Here is a 23,931-nt window from a genome sequence, read left to right on the forward strand (position 1 = left end):
ATGTGAAACATGCATAATAAAGTTTACTTTAACTTGAAACATATATATATATATATATATATTTGAAGCTCATCGGTCCAGTGGATTGTGGGATTAGGTCCAGGCAAACAGACTCTTTACAGAGCCACGCACGCAGTAAGCAAAATATAAACAATAATAATAAAATAAATATCTATAATTTATTGGCCACAGCTGGATTGAACGTCATTGTTTGGCTGTCACGGTCCTCGTTGATGTCTCCCTAATTCCATTGAATCCCAATTAAAGAGAGTTTAGTCTAAACGTGCACGAGCATGCAGGGACATCTTAACATCTGGCCACACAAACGGTCCAATCGGAATGGTGTGTTCTCCTCCGTCTCCCCGAGCGCCACACAGCTTTCTTTGGCAGCCTGGCTAGCAAACGGCTCCACCACCTGTCTGCTTTGCTGCATGGGGGACATACCATGTCTTAGTGTGAACACAGTTAAACCTGTCTGCTGGGGGACGTATCATTTCTTAGTGTAAACACAGTTAAACCTGTCTGCTGGGGGATATGTACTGTGGTGGAATAAGTACTTGCATGTTTTACTTGAGTAAAAGTATGGATACCACAATGTGGAAATAGTCATGTCTCACTCAAACACCATTTTTTAATCAAAAAATCAGCACTTAAACAGGAAACCTGGTTCAAATCCAGGGTGAAGAGGAAATAGTGCTGCTTTAAAATGCCCAAGATAGGGATGCGATAGTGGTTAAGCCCCCCAGCAGTGGACTCTAGATAGATAAATAAAATCAGTTGCTGAGAAAGTAATTGGCTCAACAGAGGATGTTCTCTTTCACTGAGAATTTAGATTGGGATTGAAAGGCTTGTGATTTCCATTAAAGAACATGACGTCAGTCCTGATAAGGAGCTAAACGCCAGGGTATTAATGTTACCCCGGGATGATGATGCAGACCTCAGAGGCAGGGTATTAATGTTACCCATGGATGACACAGACCACAGAGTTTGGGTATTAATGTTTACCCATGGATGCCACTGTTGTTGGCATAATGAGCTGACATTTTCCGCATGGCATTTTAAAGCCAATTTAGTGGATGAGCAGACATTAAAATAAAGTGATTATGTTACACTAGATATAGTTTATGCTGTTCGGATCACAGATCTGGGGGCAGGTTATTAGGACTCAATAATGTTGTCATCATTATGGCTGTAAGTTTCAATTGTTGAATATTGTCAAATTATTGAATATTCTATCAGTTACTTTTTCAATATTTATTTTTCTTTTTTACATATCAATGGATTGACGTTAATCTTTTTTAATAGATTTTGTTATGATCGACTAAATTGCTTTATGTTGATTTGTTGATAATAAATACAAATGTATTTAAAAAAAACTCGCTTCTCGGGTTATTTGAATTATCGAAAAAGTAGTCGATAGACTAATCGCTCAGAAAATAAGTTGCAGCCCTGATCTCTACAGCTGTGGTTCTCCAACGGACCCATATGGTTCTATTTGTACGCTCTCAGAGACACAGACCTGTAAAGGGTCCATTTGGAACCCATTCAAGGTACTCTGAGGGTCCCTGGATCCCACTTTGAGAACCAGTGGTGGAAACAGTACTGAAATGTATTACTTATGTAAAAGTATCAATATGGCAATGTAGAAACACTCTGTTACAAGTAAAAGTCCAATAATCTTTATTAATAATCATTTTAAAAGTAGCAAAACATACTTAAAGTACCAAAAGTAAAATAACTCATTACGCAGAATATGCCATTTCACCAGTTTTCAAAATGTATACAATTATTTAGAAAATAGCCGATCTACAAGCTTGTGAGCTTGTAGATCTGCTATTTTCAAATAGCCAAAGTATATAATAGGGCTAACGTTGTTAATGTACGTCTTGTAGTAATAATCAAAATCTACAAAATAATTGGTAACTAAAGAGTAAAAATTACAATATGTACCTCTGAGATGTAGTGGAGTAGAAGTAAAAGTATTGACAATTGGAAATACTCCAGTAATGTAAAAAAATGCCTCAACATTGTACTTAAAGTATTGTATTAGAGTACATGTAGTTACTTTCCACCACTGTTGAGGGCCACTGCTCTACAGCTACAGTACATGTGTTCTGGTGTTGCTCCTTTACAACGGGCCAAGTAAACAGGGCCAGCGTGTTTTTCCCAGGAGAGGGATTACTGTGTTGCACAATTAGTGCTGCTGGAGGAAACGCTGACAGGTAAATTATTACCGTCCTGCTAGGTTTGGGATTTATTGGCTAATATTCACTGTAAGCTGTATCAGATACTGAGCCCCACAGCTGGGTTTTATACTGTACTGTACCACTCTAATGGGCTCTCACAGTCTATTCATGGTGGTCCGGTGTACAGTGGTGGAAAAAGTATACTCACATTTTTTACTTAAGTAAAAGTATCAATACTGCAATACAGAAGTACTCTGTTACAAGTGAAAGCCCGGAATTTAAAATTTACTTGAGTAAAAGTACACAAGTATTGGTATCAAAATGTATTTAAAGTACCAAAATTAGAAAGTACTCATTATGCATAATATCTGCAAATGTATAAAATGTCTAACACATCTTTTGAAAATAGCAGATGTATAAGCTCACAATGCGTCGCTGTGAGCTTGTAGATCGTCTATTTGTTTTGAATTTCTTTGAATTTGTTTTGAATTGTTCAGAGTAAGTCTTTCGGAGCCTTTTGTGTGTGTGTGTGTGTGTGTGTGTGTGTGTGTGTGTGTGTGTGTGTGTGTGTGTGTGTGTGTGTGTGTGTGTGTGTGTGTGTGTGTGTGTGTGTGTGTGTGTGTGTGTGTGTGTGTGTGTGTGTGTGTGTGTGTGTGTGTGTGTGTGTGTGTGCGTGCGTGCGTGCGTGCGTGCGTGCGTGCGTGTGTGTGTGCGTGCACACATTCTGGTGACAGACAAGTTATTTTCTTTATAACCCATGGTGGTATCTATTAAAGTGACAGATGCTGATATTGTTGCTTTGTGTGTGTGTGTGTGTGTGTGTGTGTGTGTGTGTGTGTGTGTGTGTGTGTCTTCCAGTTCCTGCAGGACACGCTGGATGCACTCTTCAACATCATGATGGAGAACTCAGACAGTGACCAGTTCGATACACTGGTCTTTGATGCCTTGGTAAGACCCCCCACTCTTTGAAGACCAGGAGGAAGAGTTAAATGAAAACTTTGCCCATTCTCAACCTAAATCCCTGCCATAGGGTATTATTTACTCCCAGACTATTGCATCATAAAATTTAGGTTGAATATCGGTGAAGATTTCCTTTAACCACATGAAACTAGCAAATCTACAAGCTCACAACGCGTCGCAATGGGACACGTTGTGAGCTTTTAGATCACGCTATGTTCCACAAAGAGTTTTGGTGTAGAGAGAAAACATATATGCGGTACACTGATATAAAGGAAAAATATGGTGTTTTTTAGAATCGGCCTCGGTTCTAAATGGGTTAATTGGATAATAGCACTTTTGTCATATTCTGGGGTGTTATTTTTAAGTTGTTTATTCCCTCGTGGAAAGGCACCGTTGAGAACATCTCGTTGTTGTGTGTCCCAAAGCACATCTTATGTGCGTTTTGACATGATTTATTTATACGTTTCTTTTTTTCCCCACGATTTTAAACGGCGGCTCAGTCGAGCATGATATGTTGTATAATCCATTCAAACCGGGAACGCATATATGTGTCATTTTAGATTTTTAGTTATAACCATTATTTTATACTTTAGGCTATTCAAAAATAGCAGATATACAAGCTCATAGCGCGGCACCGAGTGCCGCGCTATGAGCTTGTAGATCTGCTATTTATTTATTTTTAATCGTGAAAATATGTGCAAATCTTTGAATATGTTTGTTAAAGCGAACATTTGTAACTCAAATCTTTGCTTCTGGGGATTCTACAAATGTCAGAATCAGAATCAGAATCAGAATCAGGTTTATTGTCACATCACAGGTTTACAAGGTAAAAAAGTGGGTGAAATTTGTTTTTGTACATCATTCCCATCGCAACGTTAAAATCCGTAGAAAGAATAGTGGGGAGAGAGAGAAGAAGAGGGGTAGGGGGGCAAGTGGGAAGGAGATCAAACAAGAGAACAATAGAAGCCTGATAAATGTCTTCTAAATCCTAATGTATTGTATGTTGTATTTGTATTTGGCCGCGGACCCCCCCCCCATTTCAAAATATTGTGTTCCAGGGACCCCCAGAAGCAAACATTTGAGTTAAAATGTATTATTATATAGAAATTATATAGAAAGATTTGCACACATTTGCCCGATTTTATATAAAAAAAAAGCAGATCTGCAAGCTCATAGCGTGGCACTCTGTGCCGCGCTACGAGCTTGTATATCTGCTATTTTTTAATAGCCAAAGAAATCTTAAAATGACACGGATGCGTTCCCTGTCTTAAAGGGATAAAGACTGGTCTGACAGCACCCACTGTAGGCTCGGAAGAGAGAAGCAGAGAAGACATTTATATATATACCTCTCTGAAAGCCGAGGTTTTGTTTTGTTGCCTGCGGGGGGTGTGTGTGTGTGTGGTGTTGTGAAAGTATGCAGAACACACACACACACACACACACACACACACACACACACACACACACACACACACACACACACACACACACACACACACACCTACACCTACCTTTTAGCTCCCTGTACACAGGAATGTTGACTGCATCATGCCACAGGCAGAGCTGGCTTTCCTCCACATGAAAACAGCCTCCCACCGGGGCGGCCATGGTACACTGCAAAACCACCAATGTTTACAGGAGTAGCTCACCCCCCCCCAAAACAACTTTCTGTTTTTTTTTTTCACCTGTCAGTTACAGCAGTGGTTGTCATTGATATGAGGACCCCCATCTCAAAATATTTAGTTCCAGGGACCCCCAGAAGCAAATATTTGAGTTACAAATATTCGCTTAAAAATATATATATTCAAAGATTTGCACAGATGTTCATGATTAAAAAAAAACAAATATCAGATCTACAAGGTCATAGCGCGGCACTCGGTGCCGCGCTATGAGCTTGTATATCTGCTATTTTTTAATAGCCCAAAGTATAAAATAATGGTTAAAGTGGTTGAAATCTGAATTGACAGATGCGTTCCCGGTCTTAATGGGTTAATAATGCGTGTGTTAGATTTCCATAGGTGTGTCCAGACTACAGCCAAGGGAATGCCAATGTACAAGCATGATAGACAGTATTGACACACCTACTGTAAAATCTAACACACCCATTATTAATTTTGATTAGCTGCAGCTGTGTTTTGCTTACATCATCGTGTACTATGAGGTCATTGGTATGCAGCCTGTCATGTTTCTACCCTGATGTAGTTTTTAACCTGAAGCGGAAAACAAACTTCCAAATCAGCCTGAGGGTTTTGAGCCCATATTTTGGCAGGATTCCCCATACAAGATTTGCCTTTTATTAACACATCGGGTGCCAGAATTTTATAATAACAGATTACGTTCGGTGCCAGAAATCTCACCGTCTGCAACGCTGCGCTGTTTGGAGCTGTGGACTCCACGGCGAGCACACGCACGTAAACAATGCACGCGTGCACAGCAATGGATGGTCCTGGCTAACGCCTGGAACAACAACATGTCTCATGCGAGTCACCATCGTGGAGCGATCGCGCATCGAGAATGACTCGTTTTGCCCACTGTAAAAAAGTTAAGGAGATACAGAGGTTTTTAGCAAGGAGATAGAATGGAAGCGGATGGGAGACAGATTTTTTGGCACGGTGATCCATCTGTCCCTTACTTCTTAGAGTCTTCATGGGTGATTCCAGTGCTGCGCTAGTCCCCCCCCCCCCCTTGTGGAAAAAAAAACGAAAAAAAAAAAAAATACTGATAACACGGTCTGAACCGTGTTCGGCACCAAAGCGCTACTCTTTGAAAACACGGTTTGAACCGTGTTTGGCACCCGATGTGTTAAAATGTAAAAAAAAATAATTTGAAAATAGCAACTCTACAAGTTCACAAGCTCACAATGTGCCGCGATGCGACGCGTTGTGAACTTGTACATCGGCTATTTTCAATTATTAGATGTATAGGGTTAAAGTGGTTAGACTGAATTTGATACTATATTGTCAAATTTTGCTTGGGGCCCCCATGTAATCCCTTCAAGGACCCTTCGGTGTCCCCCAGGCCCACTTTGTGAACCAACTGAATTACAATACTCGCCACGTGAAGTCATGAATTCATGGAGACCTTTTTGTTTTTTATCACCTTCCTTTTTTTCCAAGTCTTTGTAGTTCCCATATTATCTGAAAGGAATCTATCATGATGAACCTGCTATCTCCACTCTCATACAAATCAAATCAGTTCATGCCATGAATATCAAAACGGCATTTTTTTTTGGAAGAGCCAGCCCAGATCGTGTGTCATTGAATGTCCTAGATCAGTGGTTTCTCAACTTTTTTTCTGGATCAGGGCCCACTTTAAAGTATCAAAAGCGTGCGTGGCCAATCCATCTGACCATGTGTTAACTTATTGAGTGCCAGAATTAATTCATTAATGAAGTCAGCCAGTGCCAGCGTTTTTGAACATTTTTACTAACCTTTCAAGAGCCACAGAATATTTAGTTCCAGGACGATCAACACACCGAGTGTCGCAACAGACGGAGGAGTGTCTCAGCTTCCATCGGGGGGGAAAAACACGTGTCACTGTGACCCTCCGTTCTTTAGTTATTGGCTGGTTGAATATAGCTTGTCTTCGCCAAAACGCAGAAAAAAACAAGAAAGCAGAGATTTTTTTTTCTTTATCATTAGATCGGACGTGGCTGAGTTTGTTCTGATCACATTATTTCCGGATATACTCTTCTCCAGAAGTCATAAGATCACTCATAGGTTGGCGAACAGCGCCATCTAGCGTAAACATGTGTTGCACGTCATTTGCACTCTGGGCTTTGGAAAAAATGCACTTGTTACACGTCATTAGCACTGAATGAGTTAAGTGGTCAGATGGGTGGGCCGCGTGCTGCATTTATGGCGCAATGTTTATTTTAATGATCAATCGATTGTGTTCCGGCTTTGATCAGTGGAAATGACATAGTATACTTTAAGCTCCTATTAATTAAACTCATTTGCGACTTTAAAAACAAACCCAAAAAATCTCATGGTCCACCAGTGGTCCCCGGACCGCAGGTTGAAAATCGCTGTCCTAGATTATATCTGCTGGCTAGGGAACATTTGGAGAAAAGGAACTTTTGGCTTATTTGCAATCTTGTTAAAAATGTTCTTTTTTTCCCCCTTTGAGCATATTGAATGAGACAGGCCTGTGTTCCAGCCCTCGCACATGAAACGCTCGCCTTACATTTTTAATGAATTCCTCTTTTTCCACTTCCAACAGGTGTTCATAATTGGGCTCATCGCTGACAGGAAGTTCCAGCACTTTAACCCTGTTCTGGAAACCTACATTCGGAAGCATTTCAGCGCAACACTGGCGTACACGTGAGTATAACCGTCTAAAAGCAGTGGTTCTCAACCTATGGGTCGGGACCCTCGGGGGGGGGGGGTGGGGGGGACCCCAGATGACAGTGAAGTGACAAGTTAAGGATTTTTAAGACCTTTTTAATACCTCAAAAAAAGAAAAAAAAGACCATTACTGCATCCAAATTAATCAGCAAACTATATTATCAAACATTTGCCAACTTGTCAAATAATACAAGAAAGTGTACATTTTTTTTGAAAATAGCCGATCTACAAGCTCACAACGCCTCGCAATGCAAGATGTTTTGAGCTTGTAGATCTTCTCTGGGGGGGGGGATTATTTTGGGGGGTCGAGGCATAAAAAGGTTGAGATGGGGTCTGATAATGATGTTGATGTGGCGACCATGTGGATCTGTGATTTCAGTCACCTATGACGTCAGTGCTTTGATTCAATATTTGGGCTTTCAGCCCGGGTCGAATGCCTACAAAGAAATAATCGTATTATATAATTAGAGAGAGTGTGTGTGTGTGTTTGTTTGTGTGGCCGAGGTCCCACAGCAGACTAGTGTAGTCCAACTGCCTCTGAACTTGGCACACATATCACTCATGGGGTCTGGCTGGTATTGGGTAAGCTAGTTTTTGCCCCCTTTTAATTTGCATACAATTTGTAGAATTTGCATAAACGGTCCCATTTTTTGACCCACATTATGGCCACTAGGGGTGCATCAGCTCTACTGTGTGCCATCGACAGGAAGCTACTCAGAGATGACATGGCCCTGTTCACATTTACAGGGCTGTACTGTAAACTGAGGGGGGGGGGGGGGGGGGGGGTGCTTTCATGTATAGGAGCTTCTTACTGTATGTGTTGGAGAGTGTGTTGGCCTTATGGCAGAGTAAGTCGGTAAGTAAGCCTTGTTGAGCCATGTGGCCCATAGGGCAGGAGTCCTATCTCCTGTTTATGTAGCGTGAAGCAGCTTGACGTACAAGTACACCCCCTGGACATGGTGCTAGTATGTTGCAGGGACTTGGAACCCCAATCCAGCACTTAATGCTGAGTGCCAAGCAGGGGGGAATTGGGTCCCAATCCCGACCTCCCAATCTCAGGGCAGACACTCTAAACACAAGGCCACTGAGCTGGTATGGCAGAGTGCACGAAGAAATAAAGAATAATGGTTTGATTGCGAGATTAGCCCCAGACTCACACACACACAACACAGACTCACAGACCTCTCTCTTCTAGATGGCTCAAACCTGTTTCACTTTACTTTTACTTTATTTTATTATAGATCCCCATTAGCACTTGCCTAATAGACAGGTTTCCTGTTAGTAAACATGAGAGGATATGACCGCGCAGAGGAGGGGGAAGCCTATAGAGGGCGCCATTACCCGCAGCAGCTCTGGTCAAATGTCCATTCATAAAAGAAATGATCTTCACCGGGTTTAATGAAAGTAGATTAAATTATGCAGTTTGTAATACCTTGTTTACTCAATAAAAATGATTTGTGGGAAGTTGGATCTGTTTGTATATAATAGCAGCATTATGCCTATTATGCCTATAATAGCAGAATTATGGCTATCTAACTCCCGAACACAACAACAGAGTGAACGGCGCAACAATTCGTTTCCCCCGAGCATGCGCAGATTGCGCATTCTGCTCTGTGATGACGTCGCGCGGAAACCCGTCTATAAGCATGGCTATTCTTCCTGGGGTCCTCCTTCTGTCCTAGGAGGCTCTATTCACAGCAGCCATATTATCACTTCCTTCACAGGTGTTACCAATGATACTAATGAAGGCTCTGTTCCATTTAGTGTAGCACAGTGGTTTCCACGACCCCCATAACTCTCAGAGTTACACACCTGTAAGGGGCCATTTGGAAGCCCATGAGGGTCCCTGGACCCCAACTGTAGACCCACTGGTGTAACAGAGTGTTTCCAGTGAGCCAACATGCACAACATCAGCACCTCTGACTCTGTTTGACCTGAATGGAACAGAGCCTTCATTAGTATCATTGGTAACACCTGTGAATGTCTTCATAATATGGCTGCTGTGAATAGAGCCTAGAGGCATGCTGTAAAACACGCACTGAGGAAGAAACGAGAAGGATGACATTATTAGGTGATTCGATGATGATCTGAAGGCCTGTCTTTGTACTGTGTGTGTGTGTGTGTGTGTGTGTGTGTGTGTGTGTGTGTGTGTGTGTGTGTGTGTGTGTGTGTGTGTGTGTGTGTGTGTGTGTGTGTGTGTGTGTGTGTGTGTGTGTTTCTACAGGAAGCTGACCACGGTTCTGAAGAACTACGTGGAGAACGCAGAGAAGCTGACCGAGCAGCTGTTGAAGGCCATGAAGGCTCTGGAGTACATCTTCAAGTTCATCGTTCGCTCCAGGGTCCTCTTCAACCAGTATGTGTAACTCTCTCACTCTCTCTCTCTCTCTCACACACACACACGCACACACTCGGAGGAAACGTAGCAAATATTAACACTCAGCACCTCGGACAGCATCCGGGATCCTTAGTTTAACCCATTGAGGCCTGAGGTTCCGATTCTGCAAAATGTCTTCTAAATCTTAAACGGTTTTCTGAAAAACGTATGTTTCTATATCAGTGGTTTTCAAACTTTTTCATGTCAAGGACCCCCAAAATGATATGAATTTGGCCGCGGACCCACATCTCAAAATACGTGGTTCCAGGGACCCCCAGAAGCAAAGATTTGAGTTAAAAATGTTGGCTTTAAAAATATATATATTCAAAGATTTGCACACATTTTCACGATTTTTGAATAGCCAAAGTGTTAAATAATGCTTTTTAGCTCAAATGAAGAAGTGACACAGATGCTTCTTCAGTTCTTAATGGGTTAATCTCCTTCCTTGTTCCTTATAAATATTAATAAATATTACTAGTGGTGTCTAGGGGTCTGTAGGTTTATCATTCGATCGCTACATCGCCTCGCCAGCGCGTTTATTTATTATGTAACAGGCCATTACTTAGTGGGATTAGGTGGAGGTTAAGGGGCTCTGTGTGATAAGGTAATTTGACTGGATGTTCTTATAATTAGCCGTAGCAGGGATGTTAAATGGGTGATAATGTTGTGTGGAGGTGTGTGGGAGGTGGGCGGGGGAACTGATATATGGTATAATTGAGTGTGTGCAGAGTTTGATTGGCTTTTTGTAACCGTGAGTCTAGAGGACATGCCGTCCTCTACAGTACTTCACATCTCAGACCACCACTCTGTCTTCTCTCTTTTAACCCCCGGTTGGTCCACCTTGGGAAACGTGTTCTCTCTCTCTCTCTCTTTTAAGTGAACCTGCTACAGTAACTAACTGTGTTTTAACCCATTGAGACCTGACGCCGATTCTACATGTCTCCTACTGTAAATCTCAGTATTCTGAAAAACATATGTTTCTATGTCAGTGGTGCTCAATCTTTTTAATTTCAAGGACCCCCAAAATAATATGTATTTGGCCGCGGACCTTCGTCAAAATATTTTGTTCCAGGGACCCCCCAGAAGCAAAGATTTGAGTAAAAAATGTTCGCTTTAAAAGTATTTATATTCAAAGATTTGCACACATTTTCACGTTTTTCAAAAAATAGCAGATCTACAAGCTCGTAGCGCGGCACTCGGTGCCGCGCTATGAGCTTGTATATCTGCTATTTTTGAATAGCCCAAAGTATAAAATAATGTGTTTTAGCTCAAATCTAAAAATGACACAGTTCCAGGTCTTAATGGGTTAAAAATCCTCCTTGATGGCACTTTCTTTGATTGCCCGACAAGCACAGCGGGGCCACTGCCAGTGTGGGGTCGTGTCACTCCACTCCCCACACTCAATCTAAAAGTCTTTTAGATCAGTGGTTTTCAACCAGTGGTCCGGGGACCACCAGTGGTCCTTGAGGGAGTTCCAGGGGGTCCCCAGCTAAATGATAGATAGGAACCAAATGGACCCTTATGGGTCTGTAACTCTGAGAGTGTAACAAATGGAACCAAATGGACCCTAACAGGTCCATTTGGTTCCATTTGTACACTCTCAGAGTTAAATTAACATTGATTTTATAATAAAAAATTGGGGTCCCAGAGATAGAAATGCCATTAAATGGGGGTCTGTAGCCTAATGCATGTTAAACTGGGGGTCCTTGAAATTGAAATGGTTGAGAATCACTGCTAGAGCCGTAAAAATCGTCTCTTATAAACCCTGCAAGGCCCAGATTCTTTTCAAGTTGTGATGATTCCTGGCTCTGTGGGGGGTATTTATATGCAAATAACCTGGCCAATGGCATTGTAAGACTAAACAATAGGACCCAATGAGGATTTAGAGGTGAAAAAAATAACAGAAAAGAAAAATGATTTAAACTAATTTCTTTATAAAACATACATGTGATCGTGCGATCACACTGGGCCTTGCAGGGATATTATTGGGGGTCCCTGGTATAACTTTTCAAATGGAGGTCCCTGGGCTAATGTGTGTCAATTTGGGGGTCCTTGACGCTAAAAAGGTTGAAAACCACTGTTTTAGATTGAAACGTTGCCTTTGAGACGACTGGTGTCCACTTGGTGTCCACTGGTGTCCACTTCCTCTGACATGTAGTGGAGTAGAAGTAAAAAATACAGAAAATTGGAAATACTCCACTAAAGTAAGAAATAATACCTCAAAATTGCACTACAGTACTTGAGTACATGTACTCAGTTACTTCTACACCACAGAGAGAGAGATAGAGTAATTGTTGTCTGTGGCAACAACAACCTCCCCGAGAGAGGGGAGGCATCAAACGTAGTGATTTCTGTAAGCCCTCAACGGTGACGAAGCGTACGGTCCATGTAATACCAGCAGCCCTGCGGGAGAGATAGCAGCAGGCTAACGCTACACCTGTCTCTCTCTCTCTCTCTCTCTCTCTCAGTCTCTTTCTCTCTCTCTCAGTCTCTCTCTCTCTCTCTCTCTGCGAGGGAAGTCAATGAAATGTGATGCGGAGGGAGCAGCCTAAACACACACACACACACACACACACACACACACACACACACGCACACACACACACACACACACACACACACACACACACACACACACACACACACACACACACACACACACACACACACACACACACACACACACACACACACACACAGGCTATATCACTGCTCTCTGCCTTCTATCCCTCCAGCACAGGCCTGTGTGTGGGTTCCCCATCAATAGCCATTTATCCCACTGATACTGAGATGGAGGGTTTATATGCTCTGTGTGTGTGTGTGTGTGTGTGTGTGTGTGTGTGTGTGTGTGTGTGTGTGTGTGTGTGTGTGTGTGTGTGTGTGTGTGTGTGTGTGTGTGTGTGTGTGTGTGTGTGTGTGTGTGTGTGTGTGTGTGTGTGTGTGTGTGTGTGTGTATTTTTTTTCTTGAGACACATCATTATTTTGTAAGACTGCGACAGTTAATACGGTCATGGACCTGCGACAGTTAATCAAACTAAGTGATTTAATACATAATAACAAATCATCGATAGTTTAATACAATAAATGATTAATAATCTGATCCAGGGGCCTTCAACAGGGGGTCCGGGACCCCCTCAGAGTTACTACAGGGGGGGCCGCCAACTCTTTGTGTGATAGCAAGCTTCCGCTTTTCAATCTAACTATATAAATGGCGACCGACTTCCGCACCCTCGGTGAGGACACCCACAGCTCTGTTATCGAATAAACAACGCACCACCAGACCACATGTCGCCAACTGACTCGCCACGGCGGCCGCGCTGAATTTACGCGTCGCGTAGGGGACATCTCATTGCTCACTACACCTTTTCCACCGCGCAACATACTTAATTCTACTCACCAAATGTCGGACAAAACGGAAGGTGAATCACTTTCCTACCGTTTACCGTGCACACCACCGACACCGAACGCCGACGGGTTTCGCCGAAACAACACGAGCGGCCGCCATTGCACTCTGCCCATCTCCTCCACACCACCACACACGCAGCTCCTTTGCTTCAACCCCCCCCCCCCCTTCTTACGTACCTCCTTTGTTCCACCCAGGCCGTTACTTTCACTTCACTCATGTCTCGATCACAATATGTCCGTCCTTCACGTGCCATGTTCATCCCAAACACACAAACAAACAGCGACGGCCACAGCACAGCACGTTGCCCAGGCTAATGTGGTAAACAAACCGTTCTAGCTTCATGACACCAAAGGACTCGACAGTGATATCATCATTATGCAACCCGGAAGTACAAATACCAAGGATACGTCAGTGATGTCAGTCGGGTTGCCAGGCATGCCAGGTTCTCTAAAAACAAGCGCCAGAAACAAGCAACCACCTTCATGACAAAAAAAAAAACACCGTAGGGGTCCGCAATGTTCCAGGGGTGTCCCCGCGCGTCCCAACACTCCACAGGGGGTCAGTGGACCAGCAGGGGGGCCGCGGACCCCCTGTGGACCCCCTGAAACATAAAAAATATTATTTCTTCTAATTTTTTCCTTTTTCAAAAAAACTTTTCCACAGTTTTACTCCGGCAATTTGGGTCCCCCAATATACACGCGGCCACGCTGGGCCCCGTGCGCGGCTGGGGTTGAGGGGGGCGTAGCCCCCCGAAACTCTAGTACTTTATAATTATTCTACTCCTGTACATGTCAGAGGAAAATATTTGTACTTTTCACTCTCCACTCTAAGTATTTGAAAACTTGAGTGACTCTGCTGATTTGTTATACATAATACAAAAAAACCTATTCTGAACATTTCTGGCTTTTCGAAAAACTGCCGATGTACAAGCTCACAACACGTTGCAATGTCTGTGTGAGTTGTAGATCTTCCATTTTCCCCCCAGAAATATATATATATATATATATATATATATATATATATATATATATATATATATATATATATATATAGATGCAAAACATTTACGTATATGAATAGTTTTACTTTTGGTACTTTAAGTACATTTTGATGCCAATACTTTTGTACTATTACTCAAGTAAAGTTTTTAACCCATTGAGACCTGGAACTGTCTCATTTTTTGTCATTTGAGCTAAAAATCATTATTTTACACTTTCGGCTATTCAAAATAGCAGATATACAAGCTTGTGCCGCGCTACAAGCTTGTAGATCTGGTAGATCTGCTATTTTTGAAAAATCGTGAAAATGTGTGCAAATCTTTGAATATATATATTTTTAAAGCAAACATTTTTAACTCAAATCTTTGCTTCTGGGGGGGTCCCTGGAACAAAATATTTTGATGGTGGTCCGCGGCCAAATACATATCATTTTGGGGGTCCTTGACATGAAAAAGATTGAGCACCACTGATATAGAAACATACGTTTTTCAGAATACTGTTGAGATTTAGGAGACATGTAGAATCGGCTTCAGGTCTCAATGGGTTAATACAGGACTTATCCTTGTAACAGAATCCTTTTGACATTGTTGTATTGATACTTTTACTTAAGTAAAAGTATCAGACAGACAGACAGACAGACAGACAGGAACAGAAAGACACGGCACCCCCTTAGATCTCCCATCTCTCTCTTCTCTCCCTGCTGGCATTTCAAGAGAGCTCGTTTACGTAGATTATTCATGTTTCTTTCTCGCCCATATTTTTGTGTTTTCTCGGTGACAGCAGGCAGGTGCTCTGGGGTCTTGTCTCGTTGTTTTAAATGCTAATCTGGCTGGCAGCGAGCGATGATGTATGTCGTTTTGATCCGGTGTCGTATTTCTGCATTGACAACGCACCCGGGCCCCGTTCGTTCCCTCGCAGACGCCTTTTAAGCCATTAAAACCGGGAAAGCAACTGTGTCATTTTTAGATTTTTCACTTTTGGTAAGTGATTTGCTTTTGTCAAAATAAGTGTTAAACTCATTGCTATAGAGTGTGTGTTCAGTAAAAGGAGTCTCCATGTCTCTCCAGCTCTTTAGTAAACAGAAAATGCATTTTCAGTGCTCTCTCCTGATTGGCTTAAATGTTGTCACCTACCTGAAAAAGTATTTATATTCTGTTTACTAAAGAGCTGGAGAGACCCCTGTGACCCAACAAACTCTGAAGCAATGATTACTATCAGATTATAGTACTTTAACCGTTTTAACCAACCCCCCCCCCCCCCCCCCCAACAAACAAAATAAAAATATCACTTACCCTACCTTTAACCAATTTAACCATTATGTTATACTTTGTCGCACTATGAGCACTATGAGCTTGTAGATCTGCTATTTTTGAAACTTTGTGCAAATCCTTAAATATAGGCCTGTGTATTTTTTTGAAGCAAACATTTTTAACTCAAATCTTTGCCTCTCTGGAACTCTGGAACAAACTATTTTGAGATGGGGGGTCCGCGGCCAAATAAATATAATTTGGGGGGTTTTGACATAAAAAAAGTTTGAGAACCACTGATATAGCAACATACATTTATTTCAGAAAACCGTTAGGATTTAGAAGACATCGGCTTCAGGTCTTAAAGGGTTAATGAATTGAAGAGAGGGAAGTCACAGAGAGAGAGAGAGAGAGAGGCATCAAACCGTTATTTATTTCTACTGGGGGGGGGGGGGGAGAATGGCGGGGGTGTGTGTGTGTGTGTGGGGTTGGCAGGTCAACGCTCACATAAAAATGAAACAAAAACAAAACAACACCCTGGACATCCTCGCAGTGGTGTAAAGTAACTAAGTACATTTACTCAAGTATTGTACTTAAGTACAATTTCGAAAGTGTGAGAACACTGATACTGATACTAGAAGGCATTCATATAATCAGCCTCAGGTCTTAACACATTGACTGCCAATCGCGTAGATCTACGCGAACCTACTGTATTTAAAGCCGCAGCGTGCCAATCGCGTAGATCTACGCGAAGTGGTCTTTTTTGTAGTTTACATTAGATTAAGTCATTACCTACATTGACAAGAAATTTCATCCATCTAGACCACAGAAAAGTTGTAAAATATCATTATCTGGTCAAGTGATAATATAAAACTTGTTATTCAAAACACTAAAGTCACATAAAGTCACATAAAGTCATATTAAACTGAAAGTCTGATCCGAGCAGCAAGCGGCTGCCTGTGTTGAGTGAGGCAGCAGCACCCGTGGCAAGCAAAAAAAAAAAAAAATGCGCACTGGACGTTAGATTACCCCCTCAGGCACAAAATATCATCCATCTAGACCACTAAACCTATTATTACAAAGCCCTGAATCTGCATAAGAGCAGGGGGTCCGCGAATCTGTATCACACCGAAGGTTTTATCTGTTTTTATAAAGTTTATCCGACTCCGAGCGATCAGCGTCTCTCCCCCTGCTTAGCTGCAGCAGCCCTCACTGATCACTGAGTGCACACACACACACACACACACACACACACACACACACACACACACACACACATACACACACACACACACACACACACACACACACACACACACACACACACACACACACACACACACACAAGCCAAAGCCTGTCATCGGGGACCCCCAGTCCACGGCCAGGGACCGCCTGGGGGGTCCCCGATCGATACACAAGCACAAGCCTGTCGCCTCTTTTTTCTCCAAAAAAACAACACGCTCCGACCGCAACCCCCCCTCCCACACACACACACACACACACACACACACACACACACACACATAGCCCTGGTTCAGAGCGTACACACACACAACCTCCACACACACACACACACAACCTCCAACCCCCAGGCGGGGACCCCCAGTCCACGGCCAGGGACCCCCTGGCCACCTGGGGGTCCGAGGGTCCGAACGATCCGCACCTCCCCACACACACACACACACACACACACACACACACACACACACACACACACACACACACACACACACACACACACACAAAACCTCCAACCGCCCAGGGACCCCCCACTGGAGGGTCCACCTCCAGTGAAAAATAACCTCAGCCTACCTTTAGCAGTTTTCTGCAACACGGTGGGATCATGGCAAAGTTGGCAAACGGTGGGATGTCCATTTAAAAAATAAACTCCATGGACACGGTCGCCTTTTGTTTTTTCCTCCAAGGAAAGACTGGTGATGCGAGGTTACTTGTTTTTCAAACAACGTAGCGATGGCCAACTACACACACACACACACACACACACACACACACACACACACCCTACAAGTCCAGGGGGTCCCAGGGGGTCCCTGGGCTCCGCACCGATCACGGCGAACGGATTTATCCATAAAACTCCAGACGTAACTCGTGTGTATACGCGAGGCTGCGAGCAGCCTGTAGCGAGGTGGACGCGCGCGCGCGCACACACACACACACACACACACACACACACACACACACACACACACACACACACACACACACACACACACACACACACACACACACACACACACACACACACACACACACACAGAAACAACATAGCGATCATGGACAACTACACACGCGCGCGCGCACACACACACAGGATTCATGGCGACTGACGCCCGCAATGTTCGCAATAAGTTTTTCTTTATTTTTTTCAAAGTAATGATAGCGAGGCAACCACATCTCTCGTTTGTTTTGGGCTTGTTTTCATAGACCTGGTTGCTTATTTCTCTCTCACAACCTGGCAACAATGTGTCCCACGTGGCCACTAGAAGAGGGTGTTCAACCTGCGGGTTGCGATCTCGGGTTGGGAACGAGAGAGAGAGAGAGAGAGAAACAAAGGGCTGGCTTGTAGGCCTAGATCTGCTATTTTCAAACAAAATGAGGTCCCCAGTTCAAATATGATTATTTTGGGGGGGTCACAGTCTGAAGCCTGACTGACAGACAGACAGACAGACTTATTTTTATTTATTTATTTATTTTCACAAATCATGATAAATGGCATAAAAGAAAAAAAAAAGCTGATCTAAAAGCTCAGTAAAAGCTAGTAGATCTGCTATTTGCTGCTATGAATACAGGTGTGGCTTGAGATTTTGACTTGTGTGGGCAAAAAGTTTGGAAAAGGAAGCTCTCGATGAATGTATTGATGTTGCACTTTGAACTTTGAATTATTATTTATTATTTGGGGGAAAAAACACTTTGAAAAAAAAATTACAGTGAATAATGTTGTTTGAAATGAGCTGAAATAAGCTTGCACTTTGGAAACAGTGATAAATGTACAATCAAAAGCATTTTTTTTTAAATGTCTTTTTATAAACAAGTATTGTTTACATGACTGATGTCAATGAAGGGGCAAAATAAATGTCAAACACTTTTGAAATCATTTTATGCATCTAAAGTGTGTCCTTTTACTAAAACCCTCATAACTCTGAATCTAAACAAAAAGGTCTGTTTTTGGTGAAGACCAAGCTGTATTCAACTACCTCTAGCTAAAGAACGGAACATGCTATCAACTCACTTTTTTTTTCAGAAAAAAGAAGAGATTCTAAGCTTTTTTTTGAGATATTCCATTTGTTTATAGTCATACCACAAAATGTTCTGTGAGTCCTCAAATATGAGTCAGAATGGTCAAAATTCCTGGCATTGGCTGATCCTGTTATAGAAAAACCTCTGGCAGTCAATGTGTTAATGGGTTAATGTACTGGTACCTATATACAGTAGGTACCAGCACTGCAGTGCACCAGATGTGGCCATGAGAGCAAATGAATGATCTTTGTGTGTATTTGAAACTTAACCATGCTGCTCTCTCCTCCTTAGACTGTATGAGAACAAAGGAGAGGCTGACTTCATGGAGTCCCTGAGGGACCTCTTCACGTCCTTCAATGACATGATGAACAGCAGCGCAGAGAACACCGGCATGGTGAAGGTAAGGCTGTCACACACACCTGTTAACCCCTGGACAACATCTGCACCACTTACTATTCAATGAACAGACTTTATTACGCCTGCAGCAAAAGAAAAAGAAAAAAAATCCAGTTCACATACACACACAAGATTATTTATATATATTTTGTCGCTGTCGGGCAGAAACCTTGAACCTCCATAGTTCAACTTTTTGTTTATGTTCGTGAATGAATTCCCTACTTTGTCGTACAAAGCGTGTGTGAGGTAAAAGCAGTGAAAAGATTCTGATCTTACACTCTACAACGTGTGAGCCTTTGGAAAGTGAAGTGAAAGTAGTTCATCCTGTCTGGATTTTTTTATTATTGAACTGATAGAAAGTAGAGTAACAGTTTTTGACTAAATAATAACTGCAAGGAATCCAATCCATATATTGAAAAGTACCTTTTTTTAAAAAAATACAAGGTTCCCATCCCACAGCAACAATATGTATATAGGTATAATATTGTTTCTCTCTCCCTCTCTCTCTCTGTCTTTTGCTGTATGGGTATGAGGTTCAACCGTCATGTGTTTATTTCGTGCGTGCGTGCGTGCATTTTCTTTCTTCTTTCTCTGTGTTTCATTCTGACCTTCCTTGACTGTGGTCTATGTTTATTTCCCTTGCGTGTGTGTGTGTGTGTGTGTGTGTGTGTGTGTGTGTGTGTGTGTGTGTGTGTTTTCTCTCTTCTCTCTCTGTGTTTCACTCTGACCTTGACTGTCCTCTGACCCGGTCTCCTCCAACCTTCTCTTCTTTAGCTGCTCCTCAAGGTATTTGTGTGACCTTCTCCTCACCTTGCTCCCCGCTTAGGCCTTTTAATTGTTCTCCATCATCCCCCACAACACCCTGCTGTTGTGTTGCCATCAGAAATTAACATGCTCACACACACACACACACACACACACACACACACACACACACACACACACACACACACACACACACACACACACACACACACACACACACACACACACACACACACACACACACACACACACACACACACACACACACATAGAGCTCGCGTGATGTACGACGTTGTATCAATACAGGCCAGGGATGCCCACACTTTTTTTTACTTGAGAACTACTCAATAAGATCTGCCAACCAAAACATAATTATTCCATTGCTGAAAACACTTTAAAATGTACCCGTGGGGGCTGTTATAAATGTATTGAAACCTGTATGTATGTATTGAAAAATGTATTGAGAGCATTGAGGTTTACCCTCATTTGCAATGCTGACGAGATTACATACACAAAAATCAACAATTAAGGCACATACAGGTATAAAACACAGAAACAACAAAATAAACCATAACAGAACATTTGTAAGTTAAGAACAATTACATGTTGAGGTAGGGAGATTTAAGAGCAGGTGATTAAATTGTCCATAGGATATTGGGGCATTCATTTTTAGCGTGAGTTGTAGAGTGTTCCATGACATAGGAGCATCAAAGCAGAAAGCAGATTTCCCCAGTTCAGACTGAACAGGTGGAACCTCAAGTGTAAGCCAGTCACTTTAATTACAAAATGACTCTCCACTTTTCCTTCCTGTTTGGAATAGTGACAATGGCGTTACTTATAAGGCAAACACACTTGGAATAGGATATATTGAAAAATAGTCTTGGTAGGTTTTCGGTTTCTTTGCCACACATGTGTACAACTTTCTGATGCTACTGAAGTTTTTGTGCAACACCCTTGAAACTTGAAAACATTGCATTGTGGGTGCTGAGTCCTGACAGGGCGTTTTTTAAAGTCACCTTATTTCAGGTGGCAGATGACAAAAGGAGGAGTTTTGTGATTTGGCAGGTGGTCTACCTGCGAGTGCACAGCCTTTGTGATCTACTTTTAGATCGCAATCTACCTTTTGGGCACCTGTGATATAGGCGATACCGCAACCTGATGAAGGTCCAAGTGACCGAAACATTGTACCTCTAATAAACCCATTTTCAGTGGTGTAAAGTAACTAAGTACATTTACTTAAGTACTGTACTTAGGTAAAATGTTGAGGTAGTTGTACTTTACTGGAGTGTTTCCAATTTCCAATACTTTGGGAATTGAAATTACTTGTACTCCACTACATCTCAGAGGCAAATATTATACTTTTAGTCCTCTACATATATTTGAAAACTTTAGTTAATAGTTACTTAGTACTGTAGATTTTAATTATTATTACACACCATACATTAACCACTTCAGCCCTATATACATTTTGGCCATTTGAATATAGCCGATCTAGTGAGCTTGTAGATCTGCTATTTTCAAAAGATTTATTACACATTTGAAAACTTGTGGAATGGGATATTCTGCATAATGAGTAATTTGACTTTTGCTACTTTTAAGTACATTTGAATACTTTTTATATTTTTACTCAAGTACATTTTTGAACATTTTTGGTAAGAAAATAATGGATTGTTGTAGCCCTAATCACGTAGCACATTGCAGCACACACACAGAGCAGCACCTGGGCGTATAGTAACCCAGACACACGGTGCACGCTCAGCCGTAGGAGATGCCCCGGAGTCAATTAGGAGTCAGATGCTGTGTAATTGGGTTAGATATTAATCCATTAAGACCTGGAACGCTAGCCTGGGTGCCAGCCTGCTTCGCTACGTTCGGTGGATTTTTTTTCTCTCTGCGCTTCTCAGTCTGGAATGCCTCCTATCTCCAGGAGGCGGGACACAGCAGCCAAGGTTCGAAACCTACCGTGGCTTCTGATTGGTCTGTGGTGCGGGGCGGGACAAAAAAAACGGTGTGATTGTTTTGATTCGTCATTCGTTTGAACAACATCCAATCAGCAACGACGTTGCCTAATGTAACATATGTAGTTCCAGTGTAGTTCTACAAGACGAGTCAATCGGGGGCATTCCAGACTGATAAGCGCAGAGAGAAAAAAAAATCTGCTGAACGTAGCGAAGCAGGCTGGATCCCAGGCTACTGGAACGCATCTGTGTCACTTTTTCATTTGAGCTAAAAAGCATTATTTTACACTTTGGCTATTTTTGAAAAATCATGAAAATGTGTGCAAATCTTTGAATATGTATATTTTTAAAGCAAACATTTATAACTCAAATCTTCGCTTCTGGGGGTCCCGGGAACAACATATTTTGAGATGGGGGTCCGCGGCCAAATACATATACATTTTGGGGGTCCTTGACATGAAAAAGTTTGAGAACCACTGATATAGCAACATAGTTTTTTTCCAAAAAACTGTTGGGATTTAGAAGACATTTTGTAGAATGGGAACCTCAGGTCTTAATGGGTTAAGCTTTACTGTCACTAAATTAAAAATTGATCTTGAGGAACAGGCTTTTGGGTGGGGGGGAGGGGGGGTTGGGGGAGGGGGGGGGGGGGGGTAAAGCAGGATCGTGCTGAAGCACTGTGACAGCTGGAAGTTAATAAGCACTCTCTGTCACACCTCCAGACTTTATCCCACTGAACATCTGGGCAGCGTGCACACGCACACATGCACACACACATGAGGATACGTACACGCGCTTATGGACACATGCTGTACATACATAAACATACGGACGGACACACACACACACACACACACACACACATACACATACCGATAAGCACTTCCTGTCACACCTCCAGACTTTATCCTATTGAACATCTGGACAGTGTGCGTGCGCACACACGCACACATGGGTACACACATATGGATACATACACGCTTAGGCACACATACAGTACATGTGCCTACGGACACATATACATGCATGCTGCAGATACTCGCACACCTGCATTCTTGCATATGGACACATATCAGACCGATAAAAACGCACACACGCGAGCACGCGCGCACGCACACACACACACACACACACACACACACACACACAGGTTTGGGTGTCAAGCATCTAAGTTTAATTCACACATAACTCCACATAATTTCTCAATTTCTGCTATGATAAAAATGCGCATGCACACACACACACACACACACACACACACACACACACACACACACACACACACACACACACACACACACACACACACACACACACACACACACACACACACACACACACACACACACACACACAGACAAGCACACACACGAGTGCACGCTCACAGTCACGTTCAAACCTCGGGGACAGTGAGCCACACATCAGTGGTGATTGTGTTTGTCTCACTCAGAAACAACAACTCTTTGGAGATCTACTGTAGCTTGACTTCACACAGCACAGTCTAACAGGTGGCATCTAGTTTTTTGAGAAAGCAGGAGAACATAAGACTGTGTGTGTCTGGCTTTTTTTTTAAGGTGCAACAGATGCACTCGGCTGTTTACCAGAGGGTGGGTAGGTATTTATAACTGCAGGCGCTTGATAGTCGAGAGAGTCTCGAATCGCCATCAAGCAGAGCCTTTGAAATGCCACGTTCAACCTCCTATGGTCTGCCTGCGTGTTGTCTGTGTGTGTGTGTGTGTGGGAGGGAGGGCTTTCATAAAATGCATAACACAGTTGTGAAAAAGGCAGAATTTAGGACTGCTGATTGCTATCGTGTTCTATTATGAAGCAAAACGCCACAGGGGTTGTAACGATCATGCAATTTTAGTCTGCAAATTCATTGTCCTATACAAATAACTGCGAGTAACGATTTACTTGTGTTTTTGTCATTGAACATTGGAACAAATAAATCTAAATTGCATTTCCGTTTGGCTGTTAGTCTTTTAGTAAACAAAAATTGCCCAGAGCAGATATGACAAATACTGTAGCTTACATAT

The 23,931-nt window shown here is 42.5% G+C and overlaps 1 protein-coding gene across 2 annotated transcripts in view; it reads left to right on the plus strand.

Annotated features, from left to right (window-relative positions):
* The window catches only part of dock1 (dedicator of cytokinesis 1), a 480,313-nt gene that overhangs the window by 106,037 nt on the left and 350,345 nt on the right, over positions 1–23,931 (plus strand). For both annotated transcript variants that reach the window (XR_014602336.1, XM_084079253.1), the window contains exons 20-23: positions 3,045–3,134; positions 7,368–7,468; positions 9,717–9,845; positions 19,068–19,176. Coding sequence is in view for 1 of the 2 variants with exons in the window: in XM_084079253.1 (XP_083935379.1) it covers positions 3,045–3,134; positions 7,368–7,468; positions 9,717–9,845; positions 19,068–19,176 (429 nt within the window). In the remaining variant the exon portion in view is untranslated. The remainder of the gene's footprint in view (positions 1–3,044; positions 3,135–7,367; positions 7,469–9,716; positions 9,846–19,067; positions 19,177–23,931) is intronic.

Source organism: Gymnoscopelus microlampas (genome assembly GCF_963454915.1).
Source record: "Gymnoscopelus microlampas genome assembly, chromosome: 14".
NCBI lineage: Eukaryota > Metazoa > Chordata > Actinopteri > Myctophiformes > Myctophidae > Gymnoscopelus > Gymnoscopelus microlampas.